The sequence below is a fragment of the Thecamonas trahens genome, assembly GCF_000142905.1.
Source record: "Thecamonas trahens ATCC 50062 unplaced genomic scaffold supercont1.27, whole genome shotgun sequence".
In the NCBI taxonomy this organism is placed as follows: domain Eukaryota; order Apusomonadida; family Apusomonadidae; genus Thecamonas; species Thecamonas trahens.
The window spans coordinates 54,522-78,813 of record NW_013657653.1 but is presented as its reverse complement, the minus strand read 5'-3'; the positions used below and the strand labels follow the sequence as shown (position 1 = coordinate 78,813).

Sequence of the window (24,292 nt, the reverse complement as noted above, 5' to 3'; positions counted from 1 at the left end):
TCCCGTCTCGTACCCTCATTATTATGCCGTATGTCATAGCACTATGGGAAAGATTGTGCGGGGAAGGTTAGGCTACTCTGGCTTGTGTTGCGTACCATGGTGGGCAGAGTGAGCGCGACGAGTGCCGCTGTTGGTGTCGGTGGCTACCCGGCTGGCTTGGTCTTTGGCTGGCTTGACGGGCCGTGACCCCATCGGCCGACGAAACGAAGGCCACCGCCGACTGGTTGGTCAGATGGATGACAATCAAATCAGTCAGATGCGTTTGCCTACTCGTGTAGTTAAGGGAATGACAGTTACGTTGCTCTTGTGGGTGGGAGGTGGGCTAGAGCACGGACGATCCTGGCCTGATGAGGCAGTGGCGGGCAAAGACGGCCCGGGCAAGGGCCGGGTTGTGGAGCGACTCGTGAACAGCGCAGATGTTGAGACCGGTCTTCCTCCGAAGAGTCCAAAGCCGTGCACGGAAGGCGTTGGCGTGAATGGCGGCCACATCGCCGCAGACAGCCTCGGTGTCGACGCTATCGAGCCAGTCGAGAAGGATGGTGAGAGGCTCAAGGGCAGCCTCGTACGCCGGCAGGGCGAGCGAGTACAGCTGAACGTGGTGAAAAGCGCGGCCGATGTTGTAGGCAGCCTCGACAAAGCGCGCGCCCATCGGGTCCGGCGCCATCCGCTCTCGCTCGTAGTACGACCGCAGATACGCGGTCGCCATCACCATCGCCGTCGCCGGGTCTGACGTCTCCGGCAGGACGGCGAGCTGGACCATTGACGCAGCGGTGCAGAGGTCAAGCACAGTCTGGGCCTTTGGGTCCGAGTCTGCGCCGTGCTCCCACACGGCACGGGTCGAGAGATACGCTGACGCCGCCTTGGCCACATCGCCAGCCGCCATCAGTGTGTGCGCGTGCGCGAGGTGGAGCGGCACATGATCCGGGACAACCTGCGCCAGGATGCGCAGGTCGCTGCAGAGGGTGAAGAATTCACCCGACCGCAGCGCTGCCACCAGGTACTGATCCCAAATTTGCCCCGTCACCGTTGGCCGCGATGACACCAGCGTCCGCGCCTGCGCCGCCACCGCTGCGTGCTCATCGAGCATGCCACCGAGCGTGATAAGCAAGACCCGGAGCCGGTCGATGAGCTTGTCAAAGATGGCCTCGCCGTCGCCGCTGGCCTCTCCGCTTGCCAGACTCCCGTCGCGCGCTGTCGACAGCGCCTTGGTCCGCAGCCGCGATTCCGCTCCGAGGAGGACCAAGACCATGGCAAAGGCCTCCTTCAGCACTGCGCCCTCTTGTGAGGCGAGGTACTCGTTGAACAGAAGCTTGGCCACGTTGGTCACGTGCTCCATGATCTGAACCGGCGGGCAAATGTCCGAAATCGGCGCTACCACCCGCGGCGGGCCCTGCCGGACCAACAGCTCCGAGTTGGCAAACGTCTCCAGCGTGGCAAAGACCGAGTCGTCGCCGCCGCGGACCGTGCTTCCGCCGCCGTGCCCGGTAGCCTCGCTGGGAAATCCAAACAGTGGGTCGTGCTTGAGCGCCGTCGCAAGGATCGGGCGCAGCATGCCGTTGTACTCGTGGTGGCGCCCGGCAGTGAGGTCGAGCTCGGCCTTGTGCAGCAACAGCCGCACGTGCTGGAGCATCGACTTGCGCAGTGTGCTCGGGTCGTCGTCGGCTGCAGCGCCGGTCCCGGTGCTCATGCCGGTGCCGAGCCGGTTGGCCCGGAACTGGGCTGCGCGCCGCGTGCGGAGGACCTTGTCGATGACTGCGGTTGCGCGCGCAAGCAGAACGTCGGCGGCGTCATCATCGTCATCGCTCGACTCGCCCGACTCGGCAGCGGCGGCGTTGGCCGCCGCGTTGCGGAGCAATTCGACGAGCGAGACAGCTACGTTGACATTGTCTGGCTGGCGCTGATGGAGGCCATGGTAGACTGAGATGGCGTCGTTGACGGTAGTCGCCACCCGCGCCAGCGACTCGGCGTGTCGTGTAAAGATGTGCTGCGACGTCGGGTCCTCGCTCTCGTCCATGACCACGTCGACGAGCTTCGAGTACACTTTCGCGGCCTCGGCGAACATCTTGAGGTCAAAGAAGGCATCGGCGACAAGTTGGTAAAGGTCGGCATAGTCGGCGGCGTCGCGCTCGAGCAGGGCGGTAAACTCCTGCTCGGCGCTTGCACGCTCGCCCTCAAACAGCGCCACAATGCCAGCCACAACTCGCAGCTCGAGCGGACGTGACTCGAGGCCACCGATATGGCTCGGCGTGTCGAGATGGTCGCGGAGAATGGCTCGCGCGTCGGCAAACCGGCTCTGGCGGACGTAGAGGAGCACAAGCTTGGTCAGGTATGACGAGGCCATGGCTGGTGCTACACCGCGAGCTGCCGCGCTTGCCAGCACGCCAGCAAACTTCTCCAGCACCGACACCAGCCGCCTCGAGTCACCGACATGCTCCAGCGACGGCACAAGGAGCGAGAGGACGGTGAGGTGGCTGGCGATGTCGGCGCTGGACGCCGCCACGTCAGCGTACTCGGCAGCCAGCACGTCGGCGGCCGCGGCGAGTTTCCGATCTCGTGGAGCATGGCGCCGCGGTGCATCCGGTGCTCGTGGCTTCTGGCCAGCTCGTCGGCGGTGGCAAAGGCATTGACAGCCTGCTCCAGAAAGGCGGTGCGGACTGGGCCGGGCTCCATGCCCTGAGCCACATCCTGCATCTTGGACGCCGCGAGCAGCCACATGCTGGCGTCGTTGCTCTGGATGTCGGCGGCAAGCATGTAGAAACGAGCAGCATGGTCGTGCTTGCCGAGATGCTCGCGGACGAGCGCAAGCAACGTGTATGCTGTCACGCACTTGGGATCAAGCTGGATCGCTCGCTGCAGCGCCGTGCCTGCATCGGCGTACCGCCCGTCGCCAAACGCGGCGTTTGCGGTGGCAAGCTTGGCCTCAACCTCGGGCTTGTACTTGGGCTTGGAGCCCACAGCAGCCTGGTTCCGGGCCCGGCTCTGCTGGCGGCGGCTCATTCCTCGAATTTCGCTCTCCAAATCGACCGCCCTCGCCATCTCGTCGTTGCTCCCGCTCTCGTCGTCACTCATCGAGCCCGAGGCCGAGCCGTCGCCACGCATCCGAAAGTCATCCCTCCCGATGCGTCGCTGTGTGTACACATCGTCTGCACCGCGGCCAAAAATCCGCGCCCGCCGCGCTTTGCGCTGTGCTCTCGCCGCCATTGTCGCTTCCCACGATCCGCCGCGCCGCGCCGCCGCCGCTGTCGCCGCCGCCGCCGCCAGCGACTCGGTGGGTCCCGACCTGCCTGACCTCGCCAGCCTCGCCGGCCTACCGCCTCTTCCTTTCTGCCCCGTACTGGACGATGTGGACGACGAGGCCGCTGACGAGGACTCCGAGTCCGAGTCGTCGTCGTCGATTGATCCCAACGAGCCGTCATCGTCATCGTCGTCGTCGTACGACGATGATGAGTTGCCTTTCCTGTCGTCATCGTCATCGGCATCGCCGCCTGGTGCACGGCCGTCATCGTCTGACGACGCAAAGTCGTCATCGTTGGCCACTTCATCCGAGTCGGACGAATGGTCAAAGAGCGCAAAGCTGGCCTTGGTCATCTTCCTCGAGCCCGAGGTCGAGGCCTTTGTCTTGGACCTGCTCCGCCTTGCCTTGCCCGTGGTCGTGGCCGTATTGGAGCGGGACCTGCTCTTGCTCCGCCGCCCACTCATCCGCCTGCCTCTCTCCCTCGCCCGGTTCCACCACCTGCGGTAGACTTGGTCAAGTGGTCTCGTCTGTCCTGGCTTCCTCCTGGCCCTGCCCGCTGTGCCCGCTGTCGCGCCTGTTGCCGCCGTGTTTGGGCGGTGATGATGGGACGGCTCCGAGCAGTTTCCATCATCCCAATGCCCTCCCCATCCCTTCTTTCTCTCCGTCTTCCCTTCTCAAGCACTTTAGCGGGTTTTTGGACGTAATCGTCCTCTCCGGCTATGATAGCCATCACCAGCCCAGCAGCTGACGACTCAGTCCAACTCGGTGTCAACTCGGCCAAACTCGGCTGGACTTTGCCGACGGAATGAGTCGATCCAACCGATGACTGACTTGCGGCGACCTTCTCGAGTTCAATCAGAGTTTCACTGAGCAACAATCGTCTCCATTTTCTCGATCGCTGCGGCGAGCTTGAAGGAGACCTTTTAACCATGGACGAGCTGCTTCCGGAGATGTACATCCCGGACCTGACCGTACGCAACCCCCCCTCCCCCTTCCCCCTCCCCCTCCCCCCATCTCCGCTACCACTAGGTGTTGGTGCTGTTCCTTCTCCTTACCCTCCGCCCTTCCCCCCCCGCTCTCCCGCAGCGGGTCGCCTTCGTCCATCAATTGATGAAAATGGCGCGTCGCTCAGAATTTTTCTTTGTCGGTCGGTCGCCTTGGCCAAGCCCCCCCCCCCTTTCCTCTCCCCTCTCTGACTCACCCACACCGAACTGGCGAGTATTGTACAGCTGCCGCAGGCTCTGTTCGATCTCGAGCAGGATGCAGGCAATGAAGAGGCCAAGGCCAAAATCATGGCTGCGGTGGAGAAGAACGGCATGGTGCCGTTTTACACATATGTGTGTGAGCGGCTCGGGTGGGATGCGGACGACCAACTGGTGGCGACGCTGACCAAGGCCAATGCGGCCAAGCTCGAGGCTATCGACGCCGACATCGCCGAGGCTGAAAAGTCCGAGGGTGAGGTCGAGGTCCGGGCCCACATGGAGCGCAAGGCACTCGCCCTTGTGGCCATGGGCGACCGGACGGCCTCGCTCGAGGCCATCGATGCCACCATGGAGAAGACGGTCGGGTCGGGCCTCAAGCTTGATCTTGTCTTCCTCAAGGCCCGCCTAGGCCTCTTTTACCTTGACCACGTCCTGCTTGCGGGTGTGCTTCCCGAGGCTGCCGATCTCGCCGAGAAGGGCGGCGACTGGGAGCGCCGCAACAGGCTCATGGCCTACCAGGCTGTGTACAACATGTCGATTCGTTCGTTCGACAAGTCGTCACAGCTGTTCCTTGGTACGAACTTGCTTTGTTTCCCAACACTTTTTTTTGCGGACCAACCTTGAGATGATGACTAATCAGATCTGCTGCTGATTACGTTTGTCGACGTTTCTGAGGACACTATCTTATTTACCAAAACCGCTGATCTTGGTTTGGTTCCGCCCCCCTGGGCTTTGTACTTGTGTGCTGCTGCCTTCTTTACCCCCACTCACCTCGCGCATTTCTCTGCATATAGACACGCTGGCGACGTTTACGTCGTACGAGCTTGCGCCGTTTGCGACGTACATCCGGTACGCGGTCATCATGGGCTCGCTCCAGCTCCCGCGCGTCGATCTGCAGGACAAGCTCATGCAGTCGCCCGACGTGCTGTCGGTGTCGAAGGAGCTCGGCGCCGCCGGCGACCTTCTCCATGCGCTCTATGAGTGCAAGTACGCCGAGTTCTTTGTTGCGCTCGCCGCACTCGGCGACGAGCTTGCCAAGGACCGCTACATGCACGAGCACGCCCGCTTCTACTGTCGCGAGATGCGCATTCGCGCCTACAACCAGATCCTGCGCTCGTACCGCTCGGTCACCATGGAGTCGATGGCGGCTCAGTTTGGGGTCACCGCTGAGTTTATTGACCGTGAGCTCTCGCGCTTTGTTGCGTCGGGCCGGGTCCACTGCTCCATCGACGCCGTCTCGGGCACCATCTACACCACCCGCTCCGACTCGAAGAACTCGCTCTACCAGCAGACCATTAAGCAGGGTGACCTGCTCCTCAACCGGGTGCAGAAGCTCTCCCGTGTCATCAACCTTTAAACGGTGCGTTGACTTGAACCCTCTGTGTGTGATGCTGTGTGTTGTGGTTGCGCGGGTGCGGCGGAGCTTCCATGTGGTTGTTGAGGAAGCAGTGTTCGGCGCAGTTGTGTAGACCAGCCGAGCGACGACGCCGACCGCTGCCTTTTTTTCAGCCATCTCCTCAAAACCCGGCGCCTCGACGCCGCCACGCACGTCATTGCCAGCCGGCACACAACCAACAACCAACAAGCTACTCTTACTCCGTAGGCAAAATGTTTGACTCGATCACCCGCATGTTCAGCTCGTTCAAGCTCAAGATCGGCAAGCTGTTCAACACGTCGTGGGGCGTCCGCGACGCACGCATCACCATGATCGGCCTAGATGCCGCTGGCAAGTCGACCATGCTGTACAAGCTCCGCCTCGGCGAGATCGTGTCGACCATCCCAACCATCGGCTTTAACGTCGAGACGGTCGAGTTCAAGGGCGTCCGCTTCAACTGCTGGGACGTCGGAGGTCAGGACAAGATCCGCCCGCTCTGGCGCCACTACTACAAGAACCTCGGCGGCCTCATCTACGTCATCGATGCCAACGACCGCGACCGCCTCTCCGAGGCCCGCGACGAGCTCAACAACGTGCTTGGCGCACCCGAGCTCGCCGGCGTCCCGCTCCTCATCATGGCCAACAAGATGGATCTCCCGTACGCGCTGCCGGTCAGCGACATCGCCGCCGCCCTCGGCCTTGCCGCCGAGACGCGCCCGTGGTACATCCAGGCCACCTCGTGCCTCTCTGGAGACGGCCTGTACGAGGGTCTCGACTGGCTTCGCACCGCCCATCTCGACTTTGTCTCCTGAGGCGACCCCCGCCTATCGCGGGGGGGCGCCACTGCATCAACGGCCTCCCTCTCTCCTTCCCCTCATCAAACAGCAATCCCGCACCCTGAGCACATACTCGCGGTCACTGCGCCCATATTCGCATCTGTTCCTCTTCTTCTTGGCCAGCTCGTGACGAGAGCTGGCGAGTCCAGCTTGTGTGAGCGATTCAGTCGATGTTGGTGGCACAGCTCGTGCGGGCGGTAGCTGATGGTCGTAGCAGATGCCACCAGCTGCCGCATGAGTGGACGCGAGCTGCTGCGAGCCGCTAGAAGAGTGGACACCCAATGTTGCGCGCTACAGCTCCTGTGTGCGCGATGAGGCCAGAGTTGGCGGCGGCGGCATGCCCTCCCATGCCACCCTGGTAGCACCCACGACTGTTGACAGAGCCTCTTGTGTCTCCACAACCGTAGCCAGCACCTGCTCTGTCTCTTGCATCCCCTCCACCACTGCATCTGCGCAAACCGCATTTCCACACACCACCCGTCGTGGTTGTGCCTACGTGTGAGTGCCTGTGCCCAGCATGACGACACCCCCAGCCGCCAACCCTCACACGGCGTGGGCCGCCTCCCCTCGGCACTCCCGCCGCTCCTTCGTTCCGTACCGAGTCGTGTAGACACGTTCTCAAGCCCCATCAGCACCTTGTTCAGCTCGGACAACGTAGCTGTCGTTGTCATGGTCAAAGAGTCAGGTCTAACTCCTACCTTTGCCGCCTGCCTGCCCGCTGTCGCTGTCGCTGTCGCTGCCGCTGTCGCTGCCGCCGTCCGCGGCTGCCCGACGCACGGTGGCATGCCCAGCCGCCATCCTGCTCGCTCTTCCTGCTCCCTCCGTACAAGTACATGCGATCGCGATGGCAACTGCTACGCATCTTCGCCTCACGCTTCTTTCCCTTCCGCTAGCCCTGGCGCGTCTTTCCATCTGCCTCACCGTATTGCCCCGTGGGTGTGCAAAGCAGAGCTACAGCCGCGATTCTCATTGCGACGGCGATCATTTGCCGTTTTCAGTAAAAGGGCGCGGTTTTGGCGAGGAGGGAGCACCCGACTTGAAGGGCATGAGTGGAGCCATGCGGACACGTCCCCAGCTTGCATTCCGGCTAGGTCCTAGCAAGGGCCCAGGGAAGCCTGTCCGTGCACCTGCGCCTGCCATTGTGTACGAGCCTCTGGTGCCTGCGCCTGGTGTGGCGGCGGCCAGGTCGTCGACCCGCCACCAGTCGTCGTCGTCGGCAGCTGTGGCCCGGACCGAGTATGTGACCGGGGTCGAGGCCGACATGGCCAATCTAGTCAAGCACAAGCATCGACTGGCCTTTGCGCAGGCGCTTGTCCGCAACGACATGAAGGCTGCGGTGGCATCGACTCGCCGTGGCCGTGCCCGCCACCCGCCGGCGCCGCTGGCTCCCGCCTCGCACCAACGTCACCGTCAACACGTTGGCGCTTCGTCACCTGCAGTCGTGGTCGACACGTTGGCGGCTAGCGCACGGCGAACGCGCCCGTTGCCGTCCAAGACAAAGTCGGCACGGACGCCGCTGGCGCAGATTGCCGGGCCAAACGCCGCGGTCGCCGCCACACGCCGCCCGCCGAGCTCGGTGGTCAAGACCAAGCTTGGCGTCGCAGGCCCGCACGAGGATGTCGAGTTCATCCAAGCGGCACAGCTCTCGTCGCGAAAAGCCATGGAAGAGTACAAGGCGCGACTTGCTGCGCGCGAAGCCGAGGATCGTGCCCGCGAAGATGCGCGCCGGGCGCGCGCACACGCCAAACACTTGGAGCATGCTCGCCAGCGGCTCGAGGCCGAGCGCGCCCAGCTCGCTGAGGAGCAGGAGCGCTTTCGGGCCGAGCAAGCCCGGCTCAAGGCCAAGCAGCTGGCGGAGTCACGATCGCCGACCCGCGACGCCGTTCGCGACACACGCCCTCCGTGGCAAGAGCCCGACACCAGGCCGGGCGATCTCGACTCGCCAGTCCACCGCTCCGCCCGCCCGTCGCGGCTTCGCCCGCCGCGAGCTCGGGGTCGCCCGCGTGGACGCGGCCGTGGGCGCGGCCGTGGGCGCGGTCGTGGCGGGCGCGGCCGTGGCCGGGGCCACCCTCGCCACCATCTGCGCCGCACCCGTCAGCGGACCCGAGTCAGGGTTCGCCGCACGCTGCCGTCAGAGAGCTTCGAACTTGACTCGGAGCCGCAGCGTGAGGACGTGGCGGCCGGGTCGGTGGCTGAGCCGCTGGCTGCGGCTCCGGCTCTGCCATCGGCTCCCGCCGTCAGCGCAGCCGACGACTGCTCAGGGAATGCCCGCGCTCTGCTCACCCGCGAGCTCGCAGAAGAGGTTCTCCGCTGTCTGCACTCGGGTGCTAAGCCTGTGGCGGCGGCAGTGAGGAGGGAGGCGTCCGAACCGGCAGCTCCGGCTGTGGCACCGGCTCGAGATGATGTTGCGCCGGCTCACGTCGCCGTTCCGGACTCGTCGCCGATGCCGGAGCATGATCCAGATGCTCAGGTTGAGGCACAGCTGATGGCAGCACGTGTTGACAAGGCACTTCGGCTTATGGGACAGATGGAGGCCGAGGAGGCGTCGATTCGAGCGCGGTGGGGCATCGACTCGGGCGGCCGCTTTGGGCTTGAGGCCGACTCGTCGGCAGCCAGTCCCGCACGGCAAGCTCGCGCCAGCGCTGCACACCGCGCGCAGCAAGCCTATCAGCTCTCTACACACGCGGTGGCTGACATCGAAGTCCACCGCGAGCTGTTCCTGGAGCGTATCGCCGAGAAGTGTGCCGCGTTCTCGGCGTCTGCGCTGACGCCTTGGGACATAGTTACCGGCGTAGCCGACGATTTCGTCGAGGAGCTGCTGGACGACATGGCTTGTGAGCTTGCGGCGGCCGCCGACGATACCGTCGTCAATCTATTTGAGAAGGAGTTCAAGGCAGCGGCTCCGCTGGCCGAGTCGTAGTTGCCGGCAGTGCGCGTTGGCCGCTGCCGGCCAGCCCTCTGAGCTGGCCGGCCCGTTTCGGCCGCGACTCGGCAACCGGCGGAGCGAGGAACGGAGCGCGGGAAGTGGGCCCTCCTGCCGGAAGCGACGGCCACCACACTCCATATATCCAGTACGTAACATGATTACTTGCACGACTACGTGAACCAGCCATGCATATGTGAGCTAGAAGATACGAGCACCTCGCATGCCCTTCTCCCCCGTCCCCGCCATGGCTGTGGCCTCCGAAGAGGTCACCATGCTGGACGATGGGGGGGATGAAGCCATTTTTGGAGTCGGCGTGGTCGGGCGAAGTATCGAGGCCACCCACGGACCAGATAGCGCAGCTACGCTCGGGCTTCTCGGTAGAGAGTTGCGAGTGTGGTATAGCTCAAAGTTTAGGGGAAATATGTGTGTATAGCTCTATGGTAGCTCCGATGCGAGGCTCTTGAGACTCGGGGAGGTGGCGGTGAGCCTCTGGTTTTCGATGTATTCATCCCCGGCAGGGCGAGGCTCGATCGAGTTCCCGTGGCTGGAGTCAAAGAGAAGACGAACCCTCAGCCACCGTCCACGCCATGCTCAAGTACCATGTTGTATGCATCTGTCTGGAAAAGATGGGCTTGATTGCTGCACTCTGGGCTGTTGTTGGGGAGCGGAAGCGCGCCGCTGAACAGCCTCTGTTTTTGTATGCATGACTCGAAACGAGTTGTGACCAGCATGACGGGGTCGGGGGGAGGGGGGAGGGGGCGGGGACGGGGATGGGGATGGCGATGTGTATGACTCACACTGTGGAACCGTTGGTGTGGTATTGTTGATGTGATGTGAGTAGACATGGTTAACCAGGCCAAGCTTGAGAAGCTTAAGCGCATGTCCAAGGTCTCGCGGACTGGCGGCAAGGGCTCGATGCGCCGCAAGGTGCGCAAGGTGCAGAAGTCGTCGGGCTCGACGGCCAAGAAGCTGTCGGCGACGCTGGCCAAGGTCAACAAGCAGGCGCTCCCCGGTGTTGATGAGGTCAACATGTTCCGTGAGGACAACTCGGTTCTTCACTTCTCCCGCCCGAAGGTGGAGGCCTCGTTCCAGGCTAACACCTTTACTGTCCGCGGCACCTCGCAGGTCAAGACCATCACCGAGCTCATGCCCGATGTCCTTCACCAGCTCGGCCCGAACGCCAGCAACTTCCTCAAGAACCTCCTTGAGTCTGGCGCGCTCAACGGCATGACCGGCAACGCGGCGCTGACGACTCGGATGACGACATCCCCGACCTTGAGGGCAACTTTGACGATGCTGCCGCCGAGTAAATGATGATTGCGCTTGGCCAGCGTGTAGCGGTGCGGTGCGAGGTGCATGGCAGCATTGTATCGTGAGGCTTAGTCAGGTTGTGCCGAGAAGGAGGAGGGGAGACGCAGCGCTTGCTCATGAAGCATCGCCATCCGAGCTGGACTCAGCAGCCGGAGTAGAGGCAGAGCTGGCGAGAGCAGAGGGCGATGAGGTGGTTGGCAGGCCCTGCGATCGTGTTCCCGGAGGATCAGGCACGCCCATCATCTTGCGCATACGGCCTCGCAGCGCCACCCCGCGGTCGCCCCACATGGCGTAGGCAATGCCTCCGTTGACTGCAGCCATTGCAAAGGCCCAAACTGCCACAACAGGAAGCTTGGAGCCAGGAAGGGTCGGCATGCGATGATGGAGCAGAGGTGTGTGTGTGTGTACGTACTTGGGGTTGGGCAGGATGAGGGTGGGTCGACGTGGTTGAGAGCGCGAGTCCGTGGATCGCACGATCTGGGTAGGGCCCGGCCGGGGCTAATGGGACAGAGGGTGTGCACACTTGGGATCATAATAGTTCTGGTGGCAATGTGTGTATGTGTGTGTGTTTGTTTCCATGTGTGTGCGTGTATCAATGCCCCCCTCCCCCCCAACGCACGCCCTGATCAACGGGCTGGAGCAGAGATCAAGGTCAAGCACGATCGGTAGTAGGCGGCGAGCGTGATGGAGCTGTTCGAGGCGAAGGGGGGGAAGAATGGAGCCCCGCTTGGGCCGCTGTGGTAGGGAGGGTGAGGGTGGCGTCTGCCGACGAGGACGTGACTGCCGAGCGCCTCGTCGAGGCGTTGGCTGACGTCGTGCGTGGAGGTCGGCGAGGCCGGCGCGGCTTTTTCGCGCACCATTTTGGCGCACCAGCCCTTCCCCAATCCACCTCGGGACGTAGTAGGCCAGGAGCCGCGAGGCGCCTGATCTCGTTATGCCCGGTAACCGCCAAGAGCATGACAGAGATCATCATGACGTTGTGAGGACCATGGAGCCAGTTCCTCCGTCGGCCTCGACCACGCCGACGGCGACCATCCGCCCCAACTCAAGTCCACGCCACGTGATACCACGGAGCCAAGCCCAAGAGCACGGGCCGCAAACTGAGCCAGGCCAAAGTAGATGTTCGGCTGGTGCGCGGAGCCTCTAGCCTACATCATTAATTGATTTACACGTTGGGGATGGCGATCTTGGTCGGCATGGCGGTGGATGATGATAGCGATGGTGGTGGTGGTGGTTGACATTGGACACAGGTGATGCGATGGACATGCTGTTTAGCACCGCCACACCATCAAGCGCACCTCTGCAGTCTGAGGATACAAAGGTAGTAGGGATCAAAGTCTGGGAAAGAGCAGCGTATCTCTCCGGGCGGGGCAGAAGTGTGCCAGTTTGGCAAGGTCTGGACATGGGAATCCCCATGAGATGGGTGCAGGCAAGCTAATCAAGCAGATCTCCTCGCTTGATAGGTAAATTATCAATGTGGCAGGAGGACACTCACTTCATCCTCTTTCTCCAGGCCACCTTCGAGATCATCAGCATCAGCCAGGCGGATGGCCGGCCAGTTCGATCATCCAGGTGGATGGCCTGCCCCGTCGATTGGTTGGGAACCGGTGCAAGGCCATCACGGCAGGCGAGCGAGACAGCCAATGGAGTCGACCAGGGACAGAAGGAGGGACAACGACTGGGGGGCATACTTGACACGGGAGAGTACCAGTCTCTTGTCTTTGTGTGTGTGGAAGCTCTTGAGAGTAGCACACCTAGTCGTTTCCCCCTCCTCCCTCCTCTCAACCCCCCTTCCCCCCCGTCACGCCTCGAGGTGGGCGCATGGCGACCGTGATCAATGCCACGACCTGTGTCCTGCCGACGGCTGCCGACGGTACGTACCGTATCTTCCTCCCCCCCCCCCGCCCACCTACCCCCTCTACTACTCCCCCCTTTCTCCTCTTCCCCCTCCTCCTCTTTCTCCCCCCCCCCCCCCCTCTCCCCCCTCTCCCCCCTCTCCCCCCTCCTTGTGACTCATGGTGGTGTGCTGGTTCGGGTCGTGGTGTGAATGGCGGGCTTGGGATTGGGCATTGCTGGACTTTTCATACTTATGGCTGTTGTGGTCGGCATCATGGTCGTGGTCGTGGTCGGCATCGTGGTCGGCATCGTGGTCGGCATCGTGGTCGGCATCGTGGTCGGCATCGTGGTCGGCATCGTGGTCGGTGATCGGGACATGACAGAGTCTGGTGGACTGCCCATCTACATCTCGCTGCTGCCGATCCTGTTTCTGATTGTACTCTCGGGGCTGTTTTCGGGGCTGACGCTCGGACTGATGGGCCTCGACAAGGTCGGGCTGGAAGTTGTGATGGCGTCCGGGACGCCCGAGGAGAAGCGGTATGCGCAGAAGATCTACCCTGTCCGGGTCAAGGGCAACTTTTTGTTGTGTACGCTGCTGCTGGGCAACGTGGCTGTCAACGCGCTGCTCTCGATTCTGCTCGCTGACCTGACGTCGGGCGTGGTGGGCTTCCTCCTGTCGACGGTGCTTATTGTGATCTTTGGCGAGATCATGCCGCAGGCCGGGTGCTCGCGACACGGACTGATGGTGGGCGCGTACACGGTGTGGATCGTCAAGGTGTTCATGTTCCTCATGGCGCCGCTGGCCTGGCCGATCTCCAAGGTTTTGGACCGTGTGCTCGGCCACGAGGTGGGCACCATCTACACCAAGACGCAGCTGAAGCAGCTGATGCTGATCCATGCACGCGAGCGCGACTCAGACCTCACATCGGCAGACCACAAGCTGCTCTCGGGCGTCCTCGACTTTTCGCGCAAGTCGATCCGGCACGTCATGACCCCGATCGCCAAGGCGTTCTCCATCTCGGCCGACGCCCTGTTCGACTACGAGACGCTCGAGGCCATCATGGAGTCGGGCTACTCGCGGATCCCGGTCCATGATGGGCCGGACCGCAACATCGACTACCTTCTGGTGGTCAAGCACCTCGCGCTGCTCTCGCCCGAGGACCGGACCCCGATCCGGACCATTCTGCAGTTCTATGGCAAGCCTGTCCAGCGCATGTTTGACGACACCACGCTTGACAAGGCGCTCAATCAGTTCAAGCGCGCCGGGCACTCGAACTTGGCACTCGTCCAGCGAGTCAACAACGACGGCCCTGGCGACCCGTTCTACGAGACGGTCGGCATTGTCACGCTCGAGGACGTCATCGAGGAGCTGATCATGGACGAGATTGTCGACGAGACTGATGTCTACGTCGACAACATGGGTCTGCTCCCGGTCCAGGACTCGCAGCGGCCCAACTTTGCTGCCATGCTCCGCCGCAAGCGGGCGGCGACCCAGCACCTAACCCCGCAGCAGCTCGATGGCCTGTACGCGTACCTGCTCTCCATGGTCGAGCCGTTTGGCGCCGACCACATCGAGCCGTCGATCCTCCGCAAGCTCTGCTCGCAGGGCACCGTCTCGACCATCGACGGGCCGACCGAGGGCTCCACCGTCGCCGACCGCAAGGCGGTCTACCTCCGCGGCGAGCCGTCGACGCGCTTCACCCTCGTACTGCAGGGCAAGCTCGAGGTCCACGCCGGCGCCGAGGGCTTCCTCTCCTTTGCTGGCCCCTACTCGGTCCTCGGCATCGAGCTCCTCACCGCCGACGACCCCGAGGGCTCGGACGAGGACGACGCTGACAGTGCGCTGCTGCGTGCGGGCATGTTCGACCCCAACTTTACCGCCTATCCCTCGACCAACACCGTCCAGATTTGGCAGATCACCCGCGAGCAGTACCGGCGGGCGGTCGAAGCGACACGGATGCACGGCTCGAGCGGCGGCGACGGTGGCGGCGGCACCGCGGCCGCTGCCATCAGCGCCCCGCTTGGTGGGCACTCGTCGTCGTCGGACCTCTGCTCCGATGACATGCACGCCGAACTCGAGCGTGACGAGAATGCACCGTCGGCCGTCCGCTCGCCCATCAACTCGGACGACGTCGGCGTCGAGCTGCTGGCCTCGACGCTGCCGCTCGACGAGTTCGCCTCGGGCGGCGTCGGCGATCCGGAGCGCGGCGAGGTCCGCAGAGTACGGTTCTGATGGCGCCAGCGCAAGCAACAAACACACATGCAATGCCTCGCACCGCCGCTGCCTACAGGGCCATGACCACGCCGAGGTCCGAAACAAATGCGTTGAGCGTGTCGCTCGCAAAGGCGAGGATGTCGACCCACGTGTACTTTTTGACAAACTTGTCCCAAATGTGCGAGAGCACCCGAGTGACGAGCTTGAGCGGGAAGGCGACGGTGAGGAGAAAGGCGAATTGGTTCGGCCCGGCAAAGCCGATCCACCCGTCGGTTGCCGCTGACGAAGCCGCATCGGCGGCGTTGGCGGCGTCGGCGGCGTTGGCGGTGTCGGAAGCCTTGGTGACGGCGGTGATATTGGGCGGCAGCGTCCGATTGCCGATAAAGACGCGGAGGGAAAAGGTGCGGATGAGCTCATCGTAGAGCTCCGAGAGTGAGAGGAGCCATGAGAAGAGCTTGAGCGTCGACGTCGGGTTGGTAACCGAGACGACGGTGAGCTCGGCGCAGCTGGGGTTGTCAGGCGAGGTGAGAAGCTCCATACCAACGACGGGAAGCTGGAGGACGTTGAAGCCCCAGACAGTCATCTGCATGTCCATGAACAGAGCGAGCTCCTGGTGTGGCGGAAAGGCAAGGTCGAAGCACCGGGCGTTGGCAATGACGGTGCCCGAGGCGGCGAGACGGGGCTCGGGATCGGCGGGCGCCACAGCGGGCCCGCCGGCAGTCTCTATCCATAGCAGCTGATCGCCGGCGACATAGCCCTCAAACGAGAATACCTGCTTGGCCGAGTCAAAGGCATAGACCGAGGCTAGCTGGCTCGGGGCGGCCTTGTCGACCACGCGCACCCGGAGCGAGACGAGCCACTTGAGCAGCCGCGAGAGCTGCGGATAGAACTTGCGCATGGCCTTGTGGTCAAACGGGGCAGTGATGCGGATCTTCCGGACCGGGACAGGATTCTGCGAGCCTGGAAGGACAACAGCGGATGGGCCGCGGATCTCGACCTTGTCGTCAAAGAACGTCATGTTCGGCACGTCGATGACCCTGGTGAGCACCATGGTGAGGGTGGGGAACTGGAGGCGGAGCGCAGTGAGGATGTCGTCGTTGGAGACGGTTGGATCCGAGGCGAGCGCGATGAGGGCGGCAAAGAAGGCTTGCAGCCACTGGCCAGCAAAGAAGGCCGAGAAGACAGCGCCAGTGGAGATGGCGACCCGGGTGCCGCCGCTCTCGGGCTTGGAAGTGGCAACAGTTGTGCGAAACGCATACTCAAGGTTTTGCGCCTCGGCAAGTACCACATGCGGAGGAATGTCGATGCTGGCGAGGGCAAAGAAGTTGCGTAGATGCAAGTCGCCGTACAGCTCGGCGAGCCCGCCCTCATCGAGCTGCTCCTCCTCGGGGAGTTCTCCGTTGGCGATCGTCACCTTGGTGTGCAGCAGTGATGTGTCCGGTGGTGGGCGTGGGATTGCGACCAAAGGCGCGGACAAGTTGGATGTGCTGGATGCGTTGGATGAGTTGGGATCGGGGTGCGGGTTAGAGTCGGAGTCGTGGTTGGGCCTGTGATCGGTGTTGGTGTCGCTATCAGTGTTGTGATCGGTGACAAGCGGCGGCCCAGACGGCGGACAGAGAGTGGCTTGCGAGAAGCGGTAGGGAATGTCTGCCGAGGAGAGGAAGATCAGAGCATCCTGCACCACTTCCCTCTGCGCCAGAGTGGCTGAGATAGCCGAGTGCAACCGTCCGCAAAAGGTGTGCACATACTCAAGCCCACCAAGCAGACCAAGCACCGGAATAAAGTCCACCTCGACACCAGTCACAGACGACATATACTCTTGCTTTTCGCCTTGCCACCTTTTCCGCCCCGAAATGCGTCACGTGTGCTCGTTGGGTGGTGCCCAGGCAGGCAGGTGCCTGCCGCCACGGTTCGTCTCGCTGCCCAGCTCGGCCCGTCTCGCCCGCCCCCGACTCGCCTGATCCCGACTCGCCCTCTCATCGGCTGGAAGGTCTTTTGTACTCAAACTCGTGATCCCATCCATCACTATCCTGTCTCACCCCTGTGTTCAATGCGCGATATGCTCCATCGTCGACAACGTTGCCTCTTCCATCTCCGTCTCCCCGTTGCAGGAGCAATTGATGGCGATGGTGATGGCGATGGCGATGGCTTCAATGAAGAACCAGGCAAAGACGCCACATCAGACAACCTATCATATGCGATGACGCTCTTTCATAACTGTCTCGAGCCAGCAGTTACCGGGAGTGGTAGTTGGCGGGTAGCGGTCGGCGGTGGGCGGTGTGAGTTGGAGTGGAGGCCGTCAATCGGTGGTCGCCAGTCGGCGGAGGTCGCCAGTCGGCGGTGGGCGGTTCGGGGGACGGGCAAAGTAGGACGGACACACTCGACTGTTGACCACCAAAGCATGAGCTCGATCGGATCTTCGAAGGATGTGTCTACCTTCCAGCGTGTTGTGTTTGTCCTGAACTCTGCCTTTGCCTGTGCCCTTCCTGTCTGTACGTACACTATCTCCTCCAAACATAACTTTCCTTCTCTTCTTCTCCATACCCATGTGAGTCAACCACCTGCCACCGCCCCCCCCCCCCCCCCGCCCCCTCCCCTCCTCCCCGCGCCTTGGCCCCTCCAACCAAAAGTATCAATCAAGTCGAACGAGATCTGGCACCATTGCCACTCCCTTTGTGGGGCCGAGCCGTTTCAGCAAAAATATGACCACTTTTACCTCTGCCTTGCGCCACCTCTACCACGCATGGTAGTACTTGCTCTGACTAGGTAGCACCAAGTCTACATGGTAGTAGCCTTGATTACCATGTATGCTTGCTCTTCTTTGTCTCTCCTTCTTCTTATATGCCCTCTAGAGACACTGCCAGTTGCATGCGAACATGCCTGGGGATCGACCGACCGACCGACGGGCCGACCGACACCGACCGACGACGACCAGCCACCAGCCACCACCACCCTCCCCATGCGACCAGTCTCGCACAAGGTGGCTAGCGAGGGACAAGGAGGGGAGTGATGATACCTTTATTTTTTTGATGATATGCATATGTGGATGAAGAGAGTGTGTGCATGTGGTGGTGGAGATATGAACTCACAATGTGGATGCTATGTGCTTGTGTCTGGCTACGTCTGTCTGTGTCGGCGTCTGTGTCTGTGTCGGCGTGTATGTCGGCGTCTCTCTCTCTCTTTCTCTGTGTGTGTGTGTGTGTGGCATCGGTTGTTGGGCTTGCGCCTCACCTCCTCCCCGCCATCTCCCCGCCATCACCGCCCCTCTCTCCCCTCTCTCCTGCTACAGACCTCTATCATACTGTGTTTGACATGGATGTCGAGCAGTACGCCCCTGTCTTTGGTGTCGTCACCCTCGTCGCTGCTGTCATCCTCTCCATGGCCATGGGTAACTCGGCCACGAAGATCTTTGGTGAGTACGCCATATATCCCTCCTCCTTCCCCCTTTCCCTCTCCCCTCCATCATCTGTCTTCTCAACTCGACTTTGTCTTGCTCGGTCTCCTCGATCTGCCGTGCGCTCGCTCGACCCGCACTTGCGTGTGGGACGATCGCGGCTGTGCGCGGCCTTTCTTTGGCACCGACAGGCGTACCAGCAGCATGGCGCCATCTGGCAGCAGATGGCGCCAAGTCTCCCATGCCTCCCCTCCCTTCGCGTCACTCACCTCTGGCCTAATCTGCTTCTCCATCACAGCCTCATCTCCAAGCGCGGCTCGACGATCACCAACGCCCGGATCAAGAGCGTCGGCAAGCTCACGCCCGAGATCCGTGCTCAGCTCGAGCACGAGCTCCGCTCCAACTCGTCGTCGGAGGCGCTGTCGTACGCCATCCTGTACAACAACGCGTTCTTCTACGCCGTCTTCCTCTTCTTCGCCTACTACCTGTTCGCCTCGCTCACCCCGACCGGCAACTACGTCGCCTCCGTTGTCGGCGGTGCCGGCTTTGTCTATTTCGTCTCCACCTCGCGGTCGACGTAAACTCTGCCCTGGGGTTCCCCACCCATCCCCATCCCTCATACTTTCCATGCCGGTGACGATGTCTTTGTACTGATGGTGTCAGCGAAACCGAAGCAAATGGTGCGGTGGTGGTGATGCGCCAGTCAGCAGCGGAGACGGAGAGGCGGACAGACGTCTCCAGCAGTTGGGTGGCGAGGAGAGACATGGGCAACGGCATTGCCAAGGACTATGATGTGGGGCCACAGGTCGGGTCTGGAGGGCCATTCGGACTTTGGAAGATCTTCTCTGCCGTGCCAAAGGGTGATGCGGGCGGTGGCCCAAGTGGCGGTAGTGGTGGCGCACATGCTGGTTCGACTTTGGTTGCTCTTGGCCCGGATGGTCGCATACTCGGACGAGGCGCAGTCTCGCTGTTTGTCTTTGATAAGAAGGCCTTTGCTGAATCGCACTCCAAGTCGGCTACTTCTCGTGTTGTGGATCTGTTGAGGACCTCGATCACAAAGGCCTCGCTCCTCTGCCATCCGGCCATCTTGCCTGTCCTCCGCGTTCTTGATGAGACGAGGCAGTACCTGGCCTTTACCTCGGTTCCTATCTTTGCCTCTCTTGCGAATTGCTTGCATCGCTTTGAGGGCCTCGACGGCATCCCTGGTCATCTGGTCAAGATGGACCTGGAGCCGCTCGAAGCCATCCTCGGCCTGGCCAACCTCTCGGACGCGCTCTCGTTTCTTCACACCCAGGGCAAGCTTGTCCACGGCAATCTCTCACCGTACAACGTGTACCTCTGCGCCGATGGTGTGTGGCGGCTGTTTGGCTTTTCTTTCTCGCAGCATGTCGGCTACGGCTCGGTGACGGCAGCTGCGCCTCCAGCATCGTCGTCGTCGTCGTCGTTCTTTGGCTTTAAGCGCAAGTCTGCGGCAAGCAGCGGATCAGCCGGTCCGTCGACGGCGTGGGACGGCGGGCGGCCGGACGAGCCGTGGCTCATGCCGGATCTCGACTACGCTGCACCCGAAGTCGTGCTTGGCAGCGAGTACGGGACCGGCGGGCCGGCGTCGGACGTGTTTGCGCTGGCGGCGCTGGCGTATGAGGTTCTCGCTACCGACCGCAGCACGTCGGGTGGGGCGCGGTTTGCGCAGCATGGGGCCAGTACGCTGACGTACGGCCAGTGGCTCCGGAACCTGCCGGGCAGCTTGCCATCGCTGGCGCAGGCGCTGCCGGCCGAGATTCGGAGCGTGTGGACCCAGATGCTTGCGCCGCAGGTAGCGGCTCGGGCCTCACTGGTTGCCTTTGTGGCGAGCCCGGCCTTTACCAGCACAGCCGTCAAGGCAGTCCGCTACGTCGATCACATTCTGGAGAAGAGCAACTCGTCCAAGGCCTCGTTTTCAAGGGCCTGGCCGGCATGATCAACACGCTGCCGATCCGGATTCTGGAGCTGCGAGTGTGTCCGGTTCTAGTCCGTGAGCTCCGCGAGCCGCTCATGGTTCCATTCCTCCTTCCAAACCTGGCCGTCCTTGCACCCAAGATCTCCAAGACGCTTGTGTACGCCACCGTCCTGCCGGGCCTCTCCAAGCACGCGTTACCGCTGGCGACTCCGCCTGCGGTTCCGCTCGTGCTCCTACAGCAGCTCTCGATGTGGCTCGATCTGGTACCGGACGAGTTTGTGACGAACGAGCTGGTTCCGTTTCTCCTCGCCTGTCTTGACGGCGGTCGTGGCGGGGCCGAGGTCATCGGTGCTGCGCTGAGCGACCTTGCGCTGGTTGCGCCGACTATTCCTTACGCCGAGCTCACGCGTGGCGTTGTGCCGCGGGTCGCCAACCTCATCAACGGCCCGCATGCCGTGCTGCGCGCCCCAGCGCTCGGCGCGCTTGCGCAGCTGGCCCCGCTTCTTGACGCCGGGGTGGTGAGCTCGACGCTCATCCCGCTGCTGGAGGAGGTGTGCGGCGGCGCGCTCAGCGATGCCCCGCTGGTTGCCGCCATCGAGCGCGTCTACCTCGAGGTGGGAAAGAGCCTTCCGCCGCAGGCGGTCGGCACTCTTGTGGTGCCCCAGCTGCTTAAGCTTGCGATGGCCGAGGCGCACACGCTGAGCTCGTTCGACGCAGCGATGGCCCGACTCGAGGGTGTGCTGGGCTCGGTCCGCAGCGCGCGGCGCGATGAGCTCCGCGAGAGCTCGTCGCTGCACGCACAGATGCACGAGATGGTTGGAGGTGGCAGCAGCGGCGCGGCGGACGGGATGGCCGGAAGCGGCGGCGACGACAATCCGTTTGCGGCGGGAGGCAACCCGTTTAGCGGCGGGGGCGGCGACAGCAGCGCGGCGGCAGCACCACCACCCATGGCATCTGATCCGTTTGCCGGCATGTTTGAGACCAGAGGGACACCAGCTGTGAGCACCAACTTTGCGGCGGACTTGCAGGCGCCGCTGCACGCGCCGCTGGCCCCGACAGCGGGATCAGGCGTCGATGGCCCGGTGGTGAGCAACGTCATCGAGCCGTCGATCTGGAACGGGCTGGCGAACCCGTTTGCGGAGAGCCCGGCTGGCGGTGGCGGAAGCGGCGGAAGCGGTAGCGGAGCGGCGAACCCGTTCTCGCTGCTGTAGCAGCTCGGCGCGGTAAAGGACTGCGACTTTTAAGCGACAGAGAGTCTAGAGCCGGTAGCGGGCCTTGCGCTCGATGTAGTGGCAGTGCGGCTCCGAGCGAAGCCAGGTGACAAAGTCTGCGACGTAGCGACCGGGCACAGTGATGGCGATCTTGTCGTCGCCGCAGGCAGCAACCGACGAGGCATGATGCTCTGCGCCCTCGTCCTCCCACTCTGCGAGGACCTGCTCGGTGGTGTGGGCGTGATCGATCTTGACAACGAGGTCAATGGGCTCGTCATCGGCGACGTCTTCGATCCGTAGGTTGCCGGCCTTGTATTTGCCCTCATACACGCCGACTTTTGAGACACAGGCGAGATGCTTGGCAGCTTCGGCCTGATCCTTGGACGCCCAGACAAGAAAGGCGGTCGGATAGTCTGGCAGCCGCATGTAAGGTCCGAGATCAACACCAACAGCCGTCACGATCTGCGCCTTGGTGTCCTCGGTCACTCTCCCACGGACATTGATGAGGAACTGGTTCGCTGTTCGACTCCCCGGCGGCAGAGCACGTGCGCACATCGTGCGGACGACCCAACCAACATCGATCCATGACGGCGGGATGAAGCGGTATGTCGAGGAGAGCGGCCATGGCATGAAGGATCATTAACAAGGATTATGAAGATTACCGAGATATGAGTGTGGTTGAGTGTGGTCAAGTGTGGTTCGCTCCATGGCGATCCCCATCCCCTCCCTTCCCCTCCCTCGCCTGTTCAGCAGAACAACGCCCTGCTCCGAGCTGCCGTACACGGCAGCTCACGTAGCGGACGGAAGAAGAGGGGAAGAGGTATCAAAATGACACAAACAGATAGAGTACATTCGACTATGTATGCGTACCCTCATTTGAGTTTCTGTTACCCATAGCGCCCTCGCTACAGCAGGTTAAGTGTTTCCCTCCAACCCCCCAACCTGTCGCCGACCTGTCGCCGACCTGTCGCCGACCAACCCGACAGCTCCGCCAACGTTTGCCGAGTCACAGTGAGTGATCGGGTGACAGCGAGCGATAAGCCCGACCCCCCCCCCCCCCCCCCCGCGCCTGATTCTTCCCCCCCCGCGCCTGATTCCTCCCCCGTCCCCTGATTCCTCCGATCACCGCTGTTTCACTTCCCCCATCGACCATCGACGACCCAACAGCCCGCCAGCCGCCCGCCGGCCCGCCGCCCCACCGACGCCCGCCGCCCGCCCGGCCGCCGCCGCCGGCCGCCGCCGCCGGCAGTCGCCCACCGCCCGCCACCCGCCGGCAGTCGCCCACCGTCCGGCCCCTCGTCCCCACCCCGCCGGCACCCTCTCTTTGCAACCGCGAGCGAGAAGACGGAACACCGCACTGTGGAACCCAGTGTACCAAGAGTAGCACAAGGGGAATGGCACTTCGTGTTGCTCAGCTTGCTGCGCGTGCGCCTAAGCGGTGGCATGTTGTGGATGCCTCGGGCGAGTCGCTTGGACGGATGGCGGTCAAGGTGGCCCGTCTGCTGAGTGGCAAGGACAAGCCTACGTATCATGCTTCTCAGACGCCTGGTGATTATGTGCTTGTGCTCAATGCCCGGCATCTTGCACTCTCGGACAAGAAGCTTGACTCCAAGGAGTATGTGTGGCATACGCAGTATGCTGGCGGTCTCAAGAAGGCTACCATGAGGACCGTCTTTGACGCGGCGCCCGATGATGTCGTCCGCAAGGCTGTCCTTGGCATGTTGCCCAAGACAAAGGACCGGAAGAGGTTCAACCGCTCGCTCTTTGTCTTTCCGGACGATGTCCACCCGTTTGCTGACGACATCGAGGCGTACAAGAAGGAGGAGGCAGAGCTCGAGGCCGCAACCGCTCACATCCCCGATCACGTCACCTCGCTGCTCTCACAGGCGGACTCGAACGACAAGGTCAAGGCTCTGCTCGAGTCGGTCGGCTCAAAGGTCACTTCGCTGCCAGACGATGTCATCTTTATCGGCGACGGCAGCGGGAACAACAGCAACAACAGCAGCAACTGATCTGCTGCTTGTCCCCACCAGCCGCCCGGCCTCCTGTCTGGCCTGGCAACAATGAACAACCGTTTATGCGTGCAGCCCAAGTGGTGTGCCTACGCGCAAGCTTAGACGTTGGTGAGCGAGCCCGAGGCCGGGCGGTCGTTGCCGTTGGCCCAGTTGACGAGCAGGTCGGCAACGGTGGCGAGCGGGGTCCACTGCGAAAAGTCAGCGTCGGGCATCGCCTTGCGGTTCGTCGCCGTGTCCAGCGTCTGCGGCATGATGCAGCCAACAAAGGTGTTGGCCGGGAGGCCCGAGCCCTCGGCAGCAAGCGACGACACAAGCTGGATCGTGGCAGCCTTGGCCACGCCGTACCCGATCATGCCCGGGGTCGCGCTGAGCCCGGCCTGCGCACCGGTGAGAACCAGCGAGCCGTCCTCAGCAAGGTGGTTTGCCGCAATGTGGCCCGCCATGATCGCCGACGACACGTTCCGCGACCACATCATGTCGGTCTGCTTGAAGACCTCGGACGACTTGATGGCGCCGCCGCACCACCCGCCGGCCACGCACACCACAGACTTGACCACGTCGCCGCTCTCGGCAACATGCGCCGCGAGGCCAGCAGACAGCGCAGCCGCCTTCTCCTCCTCGGTCGCCGAGAGGTCGATCTTAAGGTTCACCGTCGCAGCCTCTGCGCATCGCACCATCATCATCATTATCGTCGTCGTCGCCGCCCCACATCGCACGGCGCCGCCCCACATCGCACGGCCACAATGTCCATAAAAGCCACAGTAAGTCGATCCCCCCCCGGATGACTCGCACTCGTTGCC

At 62.7% G+C, this 24,292-nt stretch overlaps 13 protein-coding genes across 13 annotated transcripts in view; 8 read left to right on the top strand and 5 right to left on the bottom strand.

Moving 5' to 3' along the window:
• Positions 1 to 118, bottom strand: part of AMSG_05750 (proteasome subunit beta type) — a 1,334-nt gene extending 1,216 nt beyond the window's left edge. Inside the window, exon 1 of the mRNA XM_013901708.1 lies at positions 96 to 118. Coding sequence (XP_013757162.1) covers positions 96 to 98 — 3 coding nt within the window. The 5' untranslated portion in view covers positions 99 to 118. The remainder of the gene's footprint in view (positions 1 to 95) is intronic.
• Positions 119 to 322: 204 nt separating this feature from the next.
• AMSG_05749 (uncharacterized protein) lies at positions 323 to 3,699 on the bottom strand (the record flags this gene model as incomplete). The annotated part of the gene is made up of 3 exons (XM_013901707.1): positions 323 to 2,486; positions 2,525 to 3,280; positions 3,341 to 3,699. The coding sequence occupies 3 exons, from the start codon at positions 3,697 to 3,699 to the stop codon at positions 323 to 325; spliced, it is 3,279 nt and encodes a 1,092-aa protein (XP_013757161.1).
• A 413-nt stretch (positions 3,700 to 4,112) lies between these two features.
• Positions 4,113 to 5,812, top strand: AMSG_05748 (26S proteasome non-ATPase regulatory subunit 6). The gene is made up of 3 exons (XM_013901706.1): positions 4,113 to 4,206; positions 4,465 to 5,011; positions 5,232 to 5,812. The coding sequence occupies exons 1-3, from the start codon at positions 4,165 to 4,167 to the stop codon at positions 5,792 to 5,794; spliced, it is 1,152 nt and encodes a 383-aa protein (XP_013757160.1). The 5' UTR covers positions 4,113 to 4,164; the 3' UTR covers positions 5,795 to 5,812.
• Positions 5,813 to 6,045: 233 nt separating this feature from the next.
• Positions 6,046 to 6,624, top strand: AMSG_05747 (ADP-ribosylation factor 1; the record flags this gene model as incomplete). Its single annotated transcript, XM_013901705.1, has 1 exon — positions 6,046 to 6,624. The coding sequence occupies one exon, from the start codon at positions 6,046 to 6,048 to the stop codon at positions 6,622 to 6,624; it is 579 nt and encodes a 192-aa protein (XP_013757159.1).
• Positions 6,625 to 7,693: 1,069 nt separating this feature from the next.
• On the top strand, positions 7,694 to 9,568 carry AMSG_05746 (uncharacterized protein; the record flags this gene model as incomplete). Its single annotated transcript, XM_013901704.1, has 3 exons — positions 7,694 to 8,593; positions 8,637 to 8,761; positions 8,788 to 9,568. 3 exons carry the CDS (start codon positions 7,694 to 7,696, stop codon positions 9,566 to 9,568), a joined length of 1,806 nt encoding a protein of 601 aa, XP_013757158.1.
• A 134-nt stretch (positions 9,569 to 9,702) lies between these two features.
• Positions 9,703 to 10,900, top strand: AMSG_05745 (nascent polypeptide-associated complex subunit beta). The gene is made up of 2 exons (XM_013901703.1): positions 9,703 to 9,719; positions 10,416 to 10,900. Exon 2 carries the CDS (start codon positions 10,418 to 10,420, stop codon positions 10,886 to 10,888), a length of 471 nt encoding a protein of 156 aa, XP_013757157.1. The 5' UTR covers positions 9,703 to 9,719; positions 10,416 to 10,417; the 3' UTR covers positions 10,889 to 10,900.
• A 1,682-nt stretch (positions 10,901 to 12,582) lies between these two features.
• On the top strand, positions 12,583 to 15,335 carry AMSG_05743 (metal transporter CNNM4). The gene is made up of 2 exons (XM_013901702.1): positions 12,583 to 12,758; positions 13,105 to 15,335. The coding sequence occupies exons 1-2, from the start codon at positions 12,707 to 12,709 to the stop codon at positions 14,952 to 14,954; spliced, it is 1,902 nt and encodes a 633-aa protein (XP_013757156.1). The 5' UTR covers positions 12,583 to 12,706; the 3' UTR covers positions 14,955 to 15,335.
• Positions 14,841 to 16,749, bottom strand: AMSG_05742 (uncharacterized protein; the record flags this gene model as incomplete). The annotated part of the gene is made up of 2 exons (XM_013901701.1): positions 14,841 to 16,331; positions 16,704 to 16,749. The coding sequence occupies 2 exons, from the start codon at positions 16,747 to 16,749 to the stop codon at positions 15,007 to 15,009; spliced, it is 1,371 nt and encodes a 456-aa protein (XP_013757155.1). The 3' UTR covers positions 14,841 to 15,006.
• A 566-nt stretch (positions 16,750 to 17,315) lies between these two features.
• AMSG_05741 (uncharacterized protein) lies at positions 17,316 to 18,949 on the top strand. The gene is made up of 3 exons (XM_013901700.1): positions 17,316 to 17,428; positions 18,226 to 18,352; positions 18,629 to 18,949. The coding sequence occupies exons 1-3, from the start codon at positions 17,338 to 17,340 to the stop codon at positions 18,909 to 18,911; spliced, it is 501 nt and encodes a 166-aa protein (XP_013757154.1). The 5' UTR covers positions 17,316 to 17,337; the 3' UTR covers positions 18,912 to 18,949.
• Positions 18,950 to 19,093: 144 nt separating this feature from the next.
• Positions 19,094 to 21,477, top strand: AMSG_05740 (SCY1 protein kinase; the record flags this gene model as incomplete). The annotated part of the gene is made up of 3 exons (XM_013901699.1): positions 19,094 to 19,202; positions 19,287 to 20,221; positions 20,245 to 21,477. 3 exons carry the CDS (start codon positions 19,094 to 19,096, stop codon positions 21,475 to 21,477), a joined length of 2,277 nt encoding a protein of 758 aa, XP_013757153.1.
• Positions 21,478 to 21,488: 11 nt separating this feature from the next.
• AMSG_05739 (uncharacterized protein) lies at positions 21,489 to 22,397 on the bottom strand. Its single transcript, XM_013901698.1, has 2 exons — positions 22,348 to 22,397; positions 21,489 to 21,995 (listed from the first exon to the last, which is right to left on the bottom strand). The coding sequence occupies exons 1-2, from the start codon at positions 22,370 to 22,372 to the stop codon at positions 21,523 to 21,525; spliced, it is 498 nt and encodes a 165-aa protein (XP_013757152.1). The 5' UTR covers positions 22,373 to 22,397; the 3' UTR covers positions 21,489 to 21,522.
• Positions 22,398 to 22,871: 474 nt separating this feature from the next.
• Positions 22,872 to 23,489, top strand: AMSG_05738 (ribosomal protein L13; the record flags this gene model as incomplete). The annotated part of the gene is made up of 1 exon (XM_013901697.1): positions 22,872 to 23,489. One exon carries the CDS (start codon positions 22,872 to 22,874, stop codon positions 23,487 to 23,489), a length of 618 nt encoding a protein of 205 aa, XP_013757151.1.
• Positions 23,490 to 23,536: 47 nt separating this feature from the next.
• The window catches only part of AMSG_05737 (dihydropteridine reductase), a 1,476-nt gene continuing 720 nt past the window's right edge, over positions 23,537 to 24,292 (bottom strand). The window contains exon 2 of the mRNA XM_013901696.1: positions 23,537 to 24,153. Coding sequence (XP_013757150.1) covers positions 23,591 to 24,153 — 563 coding nt within the window. The 3' untranslated portion in view covers positions 23,537 to 23,590. The remainder of the gene's footprint in view (positions 24,154 to 24,292) is intronic.

Bases quoted from the DNA above. Each gene is read 5' to 3' on its own strand.
- AMSG_05748 (XM_013901706.1), top strand. From the start codon at position 4,165: ATGGACGAGCTGCTTCCGGAGATGTACATCCCGGACCTGACC. The intron at 4,207-4,464 runs GTACGCAACCCC...AGTATTGTACAG, and splicing joins TGTACATCCCGGACCTGACC to CTGCCGCAGGCTCTGTTCGA. The intron at 5,012-5,231 runs GTACGAACTTGC...CTCTGCATATAG, and splicing joins GTCGTCACAGCTGTTCCTTG to ACACGCTGGCGACGTTTACG.
- AMSG_05745 (XM_013901703.1), top strand. From the start codon at position 10,418: ATGGTTAACCAGGCCAAGCTTGAGAAGCTTAAGCGCATGTCCAAGGTC.
- AMSG_05743 (XM_013901702.1), top strand. From the start codon at position 12,707: ATGGCGACCGTGATCAATGCCACGACCTGTGTCCTGCCGACGGCTGCC. The intron at 12,759-13,104 runs GTACGTACCGTA...GGGACATGACAG, and splicing joins CCTGCCGACGGCTGCCGACG to AGTCTGGTGGACTGCCCATC.
- AMSG_05741 (XM_013901700.1), top strand. From the start codon at position 17,338: ATGAGCTCGATCGGATCTTCGAAGGATGTGTCTACCTTCCAGCGTGTT. The intron at 17,429-18,225 runs GTACGTACACTA...CTCCTGCTACAG, and splicing joins TGCCTGTGCCCTTCCTGTCT to ACCTCTATCATACTGTGTTT. The intron at 18,353-18,628 runs GTACGCCATATA...TCTCCATCACAG, and splicing joins GCCACGAAGATCTTTGGTGA to CCTCATCTCCAAGCGCGGCT.
- AMSG_05739 (XM_013901698.1), bottom strand. From the start codon at position 22,372: ATGGGTAACAGAAACTCAAATGAGG. The intron at 21,996-22,347 runs GTACGCATACAT...GGAGTCGAACAG, and splicing joins TAACAGAAACTCAAATGAGG to CGAACCAGTTCCTCATCAAT.